Source organism: Lampris incognitus, unplaced genomic scaffold (genome assembly GCF_029633865.1).
Source record: "Lampris incognitus isolate fLamInc1 unplaced genomic scaffold, fLamInc1.hap2 H_5, whole genome shotgun sequence".
NCBI lineage: Eukaryota > Metazoa > Chordata > Actinopteri > Lampriformes > Lampridae > Lampris > Lampris incognitus.
Genome location: NW_026611080.1, coordinates 77501 through 88280, shown reverse-complemented (window position 1 = coordinate 88280; position 10780 = coordinate 77501). Strand labels below are relative to the sequence as shown.

The window sequence follows — 10780 nt, the reverse complement described above, 5'->3', positions numbered from 1 at the left end:
TTTGTCTCAGCATGGTTTCAAACTCTGCCTTTTAGCTTGACTGTCGTATTCGATAGGCGGGGATTGAAGCAACTATCGTACTGCGCAGTCTTCAGCGTGTCTCTGAAATGCTGCTGAAGCTGTGCGGAATCTGTGAAGTGGTGCCTTGATACAACATTGGGTGGCATTCATTAAAACAGTTGGGTGTAACGCTGTTATTCGCATTTTCTTGACCCATTGCAGCCTATTGGCGTCCACCAGTGATGTCACTATTGGGCACAATTTCGGCAGTGTTTCAGAGACGCACAAAAGACTGCTCCGTATTACGGCTGCTAAGGGAGTGCTATCCCTATAACATGTAGAGGAAATGTTGAAAACCATGTTTTCTTCCCCTTTAAACTCATATGCATGGGCTTCTATGGCGCTTATTAGACGGACAGAGAGACAGAAGGTACATCTGTCCGTCCCTCCTCAGAGCCCTCACCAGTTTCTCCTTCAATGAGGGATTCCGTTGTGCAGCTCTGGTCACCCTGGTTTTACTCCTTGGACTTGTTTCTCTCCCCTGCCCCCAACCCACTGCTTCTCCAGTCACCTTAGGTCTAACCAGCCCCCATCCCAAGTGAATCCCCTTACCCGTCTGTGTAATGGTGATCCCAGCAGCTCTCCAGCCGCTCGGTTTGGGCCATCAGTAGGTTCTTTGGTCTTTGCTAATGTGCCAAGGGCAGCTATCATATCAGGGTAATACTGCATGTCAACACTTTGAACCTCTCCAATCCTGTTTTAAAGGGTTATGTATGACGCCGGTCTATGGACGTAGCTATAATTTCTATGTAAATAGTGTTTTTTATTCTAAATACAGATGAAATTCAACTTTTATCTGTAAATGTTTAACTTTTATAGTCCTTGAAAACACATGGTTGCCAAATATGTGAAAAACGAAGATTGTCAAAAGGATAATAACTGGGGAGGAACGTTTAAGCGCTACCGGTTTGATGGTATTAGCATGCAAAAGATATGTGTTGGATTACTTTACGTTTATTAGAGGTGCTTTTATTTCGTCTGTAATTGCTGAATCGGTTTAGCTCGTCATACCTACTGTTACACCTGGGTACCCTAGTCTGTTGGTAGTGGTTCACTTAACAGTCCCGTACATTACATATGGCCCGTTTTCCAACATCGAAAGGTGGTGGAGGAGTTGGAGATGTTGAGGAGTTCGTTAGTTTGGATAGGAATCTGGCTGAAGGCAACCCGGACAATGTTTGTCGCATAAAGACGACCGAGGAAAGTCTTCTGGAGCTTTTTAGACTTTTAGTCTCGTGGTGAAGATGAACGCCAAGCGAGACGACGGGGCCATGATGTTCTCTGTACAGTCCTTCGCTTTCAGTAGGCCGACACGTGTGGTGCCAGTGACGGGGTTGAAGACGTGTTAGGGAGATGAGGTGCTGTGATGGAGGCTGAATGTTTTGTCTTCATCGTTTGGACTGTTGGGACCAAGTCTACTAAAGATGGCGTACCCCCCCCCCATCACACTTGGTGACTTTTGTCTTAGCTGACTGTTGTAGCTTCTCACGGGTCAGGATTTCTTACTGTCCACCCACGCGCAGGAACTCATGTCGATAAATCATGTGAAGCATTTAGCAAGGAAGCGGGATGCCGAGCTTGGGCCCACAGGTCCTGACGTCATAAAAAAAGTGCTTTAATGAATATTTGTTTTACTAATGTACATATTTTTATTTTCTAAGTTCTCCAATTATGCAAAGAAGTTAAACTCACACAGTGGAAGTCCGGGAACAGTGAAAACACTGAATGAGCTGTATGCTAAATATAAACCATGGCTACCTCTGGGTTTTTGTTAACTCGTCAGAGATTAATTAACAGGTTGGGGTATAAGTGTTGCCTTCCCGTAGCTCTACTGTGACGGACAAGTCTTCAGATAAGGGGGCACTTTCAAAAATGCATTTTATTTTTCTAAATGCAAGTTTGGGACTATGCATGTATGCGTGTATATAAAGACATATTTTCTATGCTGAATAAATATTTATTACTTAAATTGTTATCGTATTTGTGGAGTCTCTGTAGCGGCAAGAATTGGGGCGAGGCCCTCAGCCGGGAAACGCCGGCTAACTCTGCGACCCTGGGTCCTTCTGAGCGAGGGCCCCGGATTAGCCGGCTAGAGCGGACACAGTCGCGCTAGAACAGGTAGGGCAGGTGTCACGAGATTTGCAGAGACACTTTTCTGATGCAAGCTAAGAGGGCGTTGCACTAGTCCTCATTTGCAGCCCTTGCATATCTGTGTGTGTGTGTGTGTCTTTTTTTGGGTGCCAAGAGAAATTTATGCCGGGCTCTGGTTGGGTAACCCAACCCTGCGCTGCCCTGCAGGCTCTGCTTGTGGGTTGGCCATCGGCAGCTGTCTCCTGAGCTCAAACCCCGGAAAGGTGAGACCGACAGCAGCTTCATGCTGCTAAACCTGGACGTCGACTTAATCGCAGACAATTTGAAACACAATCGACAGCCCGGGGCGGGGGGGGGGGGGGGCGGATGTGCAGGAAATGAATTCGGAGGATGCGGAATTCATGTATTCATTTCATCAAATAGAATCTATGACGTGAAGTGATTAAAATGCTTTTCTATCACGTCAAGGGCGCATGGGCTATGACCCGATTCTGCGAGGCGGCATCAAGGCCCCACTTGCCTTCAATACAATTTGAGCCTCGTTTTGCAACACACACGTATGCACACACACACACACACTAAAGTACAACTCTGAGAACTGGCCTCCCAGAAGTGATTTCACTCACTGGGTTCTTCTAAGGACATGAAAGTGCAGAACATAATAGGCGGAAGCTGCATTCTGACGGAGTTGTTTCTGCATTCACAAGTGCTCAAATAGTTCTCTTGCTTGAAAGGAAACACCCACACTATGACATAATTCCCTGTGACACTTGCCCGAGTTTAGCTAAATGTTAATTTCTGCAGGTGTGAAAACTCCTTCTCTAAAACCACGGAGACTCGGGGGAGCCAAGAATCCCCTCGCCGAGTCTTTCCCGAGATAAATCTACCAGCTGCTTTACTGACGGCAAGTCGTGGACTGACCTCGAAGACCTAGTTCTGCTCGTGCTGCAGATCGACAAAGTGTGTTTGAAAGAAAACTGAAGTTTGAATGTAAACATCTCAACATCAGTAGAACAGTTTTAGCTTTCCCGGTTTAATCTTTCCCAGTTTATGTTTTCTCTTCTTCTTCTTGACCGAAGCCCGCTGTTATAGCTCTCTGTTTCCAAGTACTGAAATAGGTAGGGGAAGTGTGTTTGTGTGTGTGTGTCAGTATATTTCCAGCACTCTAAACTATGTGACGTGACTGCAGTACATTGATACCAGCTGAGCCTCCTTGTGTACCGATGCATAGCAGCTCGTGTCAGTTATGGCCGACAAGCCGGGCCTCACAGTCAACAAGTACAGAACGCTCGCGGATCTGAACACGCGGACCTGGAAATGAAGCAGAAAGAAAAGTCTGTAAAACTTTAGAAACTTTATTAGTTGTCAAACATCTATCTTCCTGAGAAGCTTGGAATGCCATTAAAATAAATTAACACACAATCAAAAGCAACTCTACGGAGCCCCTAGAGTCCCAAATGTGATATATATATATTGTTTTAACCTGTGGGAACAAGTTAATGTCTGCATGGTAAAGGAATGATAGGCCTCTGCTTTGAAGACCACGGGGGTGAGCTGTGTTTATATAGCTTGTGAATTACTTGTGTATTTTTGAAACATGGCAGCGCCCATTGCTTTATTTGAACAGTTGATTTGCTATGTTTTTGGTGGGCGAGATGGTCGAAGACGGCTCTCTGCCATTCGCCCGTTTTACCGAAGTGCGCGCACAAGACAATTTACTTGTTCCCACAAGATAAACATCTTGTGCCCACAAGATCCATTGTGCGAACAAGCTGTTATATTGTTCTCAGAAGACAATAACTTGTTCGCACAAGACAATTTACTTGTTCCCACAAGATAAACATCTTGTGCCCACAAGATCCATTGTGCGAACAAGCTGTTATATTGTTCTCAGAAGACAATAACTTGTTCGCACAAGATAATTGGCTTGTTTGCACAAGATAACTTGTGTACACAAGATAATAACTTGTTTGCACGAGATGATAACTTGTTCGTACAAGATAATGACTTGTTCGCACAAGAAAACTTTATAACACAGGATAACAACTTGTTCACACAGGATAACAACTTGCTCGCACAAGATAACAACTTGTTTGCACAAAATAACTTGTTCACACAAGATAACTTTGCACACAAGATAATAACTTGTTCACACAGGATAACAACTTGTTCGCACAAGACAACTTGTTTGCACAAGATAACAACTTGTGTGCACAAGATAACTTCTGCACACAAGAAATAAAATACCACCTTTCAGGATTAGGGGCGCCGTACAACTCAACCGTGACACCTTTATTTTCCCTTTTTTTTTCTTCTTGTTTTTTTTTTAGGTGTACAGAACAAAACTTCATCCTCGTTCACAGAAATATAAAGAAACGCAGTAACAGGTTTGTGAATCTGCTGCTCTCAGTTACGGATCCCAAAATACTTCATCCTTTAAAAAAAAAAACTGTACTGAGGAGAACTCAACTGTGGGCCAGCCTGTACCAAATGTCTATAGCCACTCTGTTGGGTTACTCCACTGTTCAGAATAAGAGCGCCGCCCTCCCCTACGGTGCTCTTATTCTGAAAAGGGTTTCATCAGTAACAACGGCTGGAGTAAGTGGTCCTTTTGACAGGGGCTAGCATTCGTAAATAGCATTCCGCCAGTCAACGCATCTCCATCCAAAATGGTTGTAATGCAAATTTTGTCGTTTTGAATGAAAAAGGTTTGGTGAAAATGGCAAATATCCCATAAAATCCCCCAAAACTCACATCAAACCATACACTCGCTTGAGGCAGATAAACTTTTTAATCAGTAAAAAAAGGAAACGCAGCGAATTGCGATGGAAATGCATTTGCTGAGTACAAAATTAAATGCCAACAGAATTTAATCAAGTGATCAGCCGCTTCTTCATCTCAACTGGTCTACCTGCCTCATGGGGTTTGAAGGATGGACACACGACACATGACGTGTCCTCTGTGTTCGGGGGTTTCATTCGTTTGAACGGATCTGACGGAAACGCACACTGATTTGCACAACTTATTTCGCCGCATTTAATTATTCGCTTGGAATTTGTTTGAAAATTGGATGGACGCATGCGTATCAAGAGGCCCGTAAAGCGAAGGATCTCTTCAGGTTCCAACCGAGAGGCCGTCGGAAGCGGGCCCAGGCATTCGCTTTTCAACACTTCAGTTCTTTTGGGGTGGAAACGAGACACAAAGAGCATTAAATATTAAACACACTGAAACAACAATGGCATGTCAAGCCAGCTGTGCTACTTTTTGGATTTGCATGACAGTAAAATGCAGTCCGACTCTACGTTAGATATTTACATGGCCTAAAGCTACTCGCTTCGTAGAGTTTTCGTCCACAAAGTCTACCTTCTCACAGGCCGTCGCTGAAAAGAAGCGCGGTATCAAAGAAAGGCACATTAAAGACACTGTTTTGGCTGAGTGGAGTGATTTGTGATGACTACAAAACTGCCATGACTACAACGATGAACATCTACGTGCTGCAAGCCTACACAAAGCATGTTCAATACCAGCTATCTCCACATCAGCCACAACTAATATACAACTACATGGAAAAAAAAGATTCACACTTATGTACACACTGGAGTATTTCACGTTGAGAACAGGCCCGACAGAGTTGACAGCAGCTTGCTTTGGGAACTATCTCAAACCGTTTGTCGTCTCTCTCTCCCGAGTCTGCCAGAATAAAACGGGTTTCCAATGAGACGACTGATAGCCGCTTAACCGGGATGAATGGAGCTTATGTTAAACATGAGGCGATAACGGCATGGGCTCTTATTTCCGAACCAGGCCAGTGGTTCTGGTCGTGGGTGAGAGGAAGTGGCTCTAATGCAGCCCGGTCTCCCAGGGAAAACACTGGCACACAACTTCATCTGCAGTTCCCGTACCACGTTGAAGGCCACCGCATCGATGAATGAGGGTGCAGCTGAGGACAGTCACTGAGATCTATTTTTCCTCCCCCTTTTTGTCCCCAATTGTGCCTGGCCAGTTACCCCACTCTTCCGAGCTGTCCCGGTCACTGCTCCACCCCCCTTTAACTCGAACCCAGGACCTTCTTGCTGTGAGGCGACCGTGCTAACCACCGTGCCACCCTAATTATTACTAATGAATATTAATGAATTATGTTATCAGATGTGTTTAAATGGCCTTATCCACAATATCCATCACTGAGTTATGTAGATATTAATCCACTTCTAAGCCGGAGCAGAAGTCCCCCTGTGTAACCATCCATTACCGGATTAATTAATTAATTAATTTTAGGATTTCCTCCCTCTTTCTCCCCAATTGTACTTGGCCAATTACCCCACTCTTCCGAGCCGTCCCGGTCGCTGCTCCACCCCCTCTGCCGATCCGGGGAGGGCTGCAGACCACCACATGCCTCCTCCCATACATGTGGAGTCGCCAGCCGCTTCTTTTCACCCGACAGTGTAGAGTTTCACCAGGGGGACGTAGCGCGTGGGAGGATCACGCTATTCCCCACCCCAGTTCCCCCCGAACAGGCGCCCCGACCGACCAGAGGAGGCGCTAGTGCAGCGACCAGGACGCATACCCGCATCCTGCTTCCCACCCGCAGACACAACCAATTGTGTCCACAGGGACGCCCGACCAAGCCGGAGGCAACACGGGGATTCGAACCAGTGATCCCTGTATCGGAAGGCAATGGAGTAGAACGCCACGCCACCCGGACGCTCCCCTGAGAGCTACTTTTGACCCCAGTTGACAGTTTAACGCAAATTATCACGCTTAAAAGAAAACTCACTGAGCACTAAACCCGATTTTAACACGGTGGCTCTACACATGAGCTCTCATCTCGCTCAGAATACGTCCAGCTAACTGTTAGCTACTGGTAGACCAAACTGTTCAATGAATTCTTACATAATAATGTAACACCCAAGTACATTTAACTATCTAAGGTACGCAACACAAGTCCATATATTTTTTTGCCTATTTAGCTCTCCAACCAGTAGATCGAGATGTCTGCTAAACTTTCCCTTTTCAACCGGATTTAGGCCAGTTTTAGCCAAGACAGCACTTAGCTAAACCGAGCTACATTTAGCCTCCTGGTCATGTTGTCTAGGCCAGTGTTTCTCAACCCAGTCCTCAAGGACCCCCTATCCTGCATATTTCCTTTGCAACCCTGAATAGCTACCTGTTTGTAGTTATTCAACCAATCAGCCATGAATTTTGTCAGATGTTGCACACCTTGCATAATTAAGTGCTGCGAGATGATTGGTCGAGTAAGTACAAGCAGGGCTACCTATGCAGGGTTACAATGAAAATCTGCAGGGTAGGGGGTCCTTGAGGACTGGGTTGAGAAACACTGGTCTAGGCTAAAAAGACAGAAAGATGGGGCATAGTGGTGGCGGCTGGCCAGTAGAGGGCGCTGGGGCACCGCCCCCTCAAATATCAAGAGACGAAAATATACTTAAACATGTTAAATATAATTTAGTCGTATAACGCAAATAATTCTGAAATAAAAGTGTCTTTCAGTCTGTGAGTGCCTGTCAGCAGCCATTAAATATTGGTTGCAAATGGTATTTGGTTGATTTCTGTCTGAATACATATACTTCCTGTCTAAATACATGTACTTCCTGGGTGAGGGGCGACGGCCAAACGATACCTTATGTAAGCCCTCGAACTTGTGGCGAGCAGGTGACCTGAGGCTGCTGTCTGATTGGTTTCTTCAGATTTTCCAGGGGGCGCAGTTCTGTGCTGCCCCAGACACTCCCACTTTCATTGGCAGCGAATTTGTATTGTTTTAATGTTTTTTGATCTAATGTGACTGGACGATTCTCGTGGCTGTCAATCATGTTCACAGCCACCGCCACGCCTCGTCTCGACTGTCAATCATCCACCGTCTACGAACCCTGATAAAATCTGTAGACTACATTGTCCTTCTTAATTACTGTGTGGACATTAAAGCAGCTGTCAGGTGTGCTGCGCCAAGGTAAACTGCGCCCCCCCCCCCCAAATTTTTAGCACCAGCCGCCACTGGGACTTAGGTTCAAAAACACCGGTGTTTTTCTTTAACGACCAGCCTCTCAGATCCTACCCCTGACCTTAGTCAACCCATACAAACTTCACCATCTCTTATCTCATAAGGGGTTATTATTACCCTAACGGTAATAATAACAACAAAGCAAATGAAGGGAGAAGATGTCCTCAACCTCATTTGTCGATATGTCGTAATGCATTATACGCACACGACACAATGTGATCTGATACGGTGACATATAGCGTAACGTATCTATGGAAGTGCAGATGAGTTGTATACCAGCGTTTTGTGTGTGAGACCGGGTTGTTGTAATGACACGCTTGCCCTCAGTTGACATGCGGAGGACTGTACACGAAGCGTCTGTAAACGTACCCACGTGTCACGGCGTTCAGTCAACAGAGTCTAAGGAATCCTCTCTTACATAAGACCGGTTCAGCCTCCACACCCTGCTTCACGCCCACGAGACCGACCTTCAAGAAGCAGAGAACGGGAGGGAGGGTGCGTCGGGCCGAACGGGTCACTGTGCCGGTCAAACTGCTGGTTTCGAATTCAGTGGTTCCGGGACTTTACTTCAAAATCTAATCTTTGTTTGGACGGCTGCGTTAAACAATCACTGAGAACTTTCTTGACGCTTAACTCTCAATCCACCAATCAGATCCTTCCTCAATCACATACATCCTTTTTTGAGCCTCCGGTTTTATATAACATAACATTGCTGGGTGTGTGTGTAAACAAGTGCAAACTCAGCTGCTTTCAACTCAAGAGTGTTCTCGCATGCTTGAGCCCCCCCAAGGCCAAGACTCCTGGGTCAGTGTACAGGTTGTGTAAAAGGAAACCGCTGACTGGAGTTGCAGTATGTCAGTTCATATCTGGAATGTCAGTCATGGCTAAACACCCATATGTAAAAGCAGTAACAGCTACAAGGGCCAAGGTCGAATTTCAAGACTACGGTTCTTAACGAGCGTGTGGATGACAGAGTCTTATCGGGAATGCTGTGGTGCAGAAGTCGAACTAATTTTCCTGTGAGAACAAACACGAATTAAACAAACTTGACGAATAAGCGGGAGGGTTGATCAGCCCAGCTCTTCACGCCGTAGGAGATCAGGGCTCTGGCTTTTTGTTGCTTCATGATGAAAGCGCTGCAGCGGTTTCCTCGGAGGTGGTCTCTCGCCGTGGGTGCTCGGAGGCAGATTACATGGTTTGGGTTGGAGACTTGATCGGAGGGCTGTACAGTCTTTAGTGATGTGGTACACGGAGGGTTGACGGGTGGAGGTCATCGGTCCAGTTTAAATGACCTCTCTGCTGTTGCGAATGGCACAGCATAGCACCATACTGAAGATCATGCCGATGATCTAGAGGCAGAAACCCACAATTCTTAAACATTTACACACAAGCTCTGCATGGCTGACTTTCCAACTACGAATTGTGTGTGTGTGTGTGTGTGTGTGTGTGGTTTGAGCCTACCATGACACCCGCAATGCCGATGCCCACGTAGCCGATAATGTAGAGCTTGTTGTTGAAGAACTCCTCGATGCTGGTATCACAGTCCTGCAGTCCAAATGTGAAAGAAGTTAAGTCGTGTTCACGTTGACCTTTTCCAAAACCGTCAACGGCGTTGTTATAAGTGCTCAACTAATGAGGAGCGGAATATCAATACAGACGCTGGAAAAAAGTTTTAATACATTGCAGTATTGCTATGTATTAAAACTTTTTTTCCTGCATCTGTATTGATATATATATATATATGTCTGTGTGTGTGTGTGTGTATATATATATGTATGTATATATATATATATATATATATATATATGGACAGTACAAGCCTGCTTCATGCCATAAGCAATCATCAGCTGTCAATCAAATATATATACACACACACACACACACACACACACACACACACATATATATATATACACATATACACACATATATATATATATACACACACACAACTTCTATTGAGTGTTTCCTTTAAAAAGTTATATATACATATGTGTGTGTGTGTGTGTGTGTGTGTGTGTGTGTGTGTGTGTGTGTGTGTGTGTGTGTGTGTGTGTGTGTGTGTGTAAAAAAATCATCCTGGATGTTTTGGATAAATTCAAAGTCCAGTCCAAGGGCACGTTAGAATCACTCATTAGCAGATTAATTCATTATTGTTGTTATCATTCATTAGGATTTAAGTTCCTGAGTGTCAAGTCTGCATTTTGGAGGGCTCAGTCTTTTCTTGGGACTTCTCAGTATAATGACTCAGACTTGTCTGGTCTTGACAACGAGGCTATCAATCAATCAGTCAGTCAAGTTGCATTTTATACAGCGCTTTTCTAGCTGCAACAGCCACTCAAAGCGCTTTACATTTCAGGTCAAATCTGAATTTCAGGCTCCTGTTATAATAGAACACAAGCCATTTTCTGTACAATCGCTACTTATTTCATATGCGTAAGGCCACTGAAATGGGATTTACAACGATTAACTTATTCACACGCGTATTACAAATTTACTGATTAATTTATGCAACCTGGCGACAGGACTCACCCTGGTTATTGACGGGGTATCGCTGCACGGGCTTGCTTTGGTCCCACAGCAGTTCAGCTTGAGAGGGTAAAAGCAACATCAGGT

At 45.0% G+C, this 10780-nt stretch overlaps 1 protein-coding gene across 1 annotated transcript in view; it reads right to left on the bottom strand.

Moving 5' to 3' along the window:
* Positions 1-8343: 8343 nt before the first annotated feature.
* tspan2b (tetraspanin 2b) overlaps positions 8344-10780 on the bottom strand; it is a 27972-nt gene continuing 25535 nt past the window's right edge. The window contains exons 6-8 of the mRNA XM_056301720.1: positions 10697-10753; positions 9626-9709; positions 8344-9513 (exon numbers count right to left, since the gene is read on the bottom strand). Coding sequence (XP_056157695.1) covers positions 9448-9513; positions 9626-9709; positions 10697-10753 — 207 coding nt within the window. The 3' untranslated portion in view covers positions 8344-9447. The remainder of the gene's footprint in view (positions 9514-9625; positions 9710-10696; positions 10754-10780) is intronic.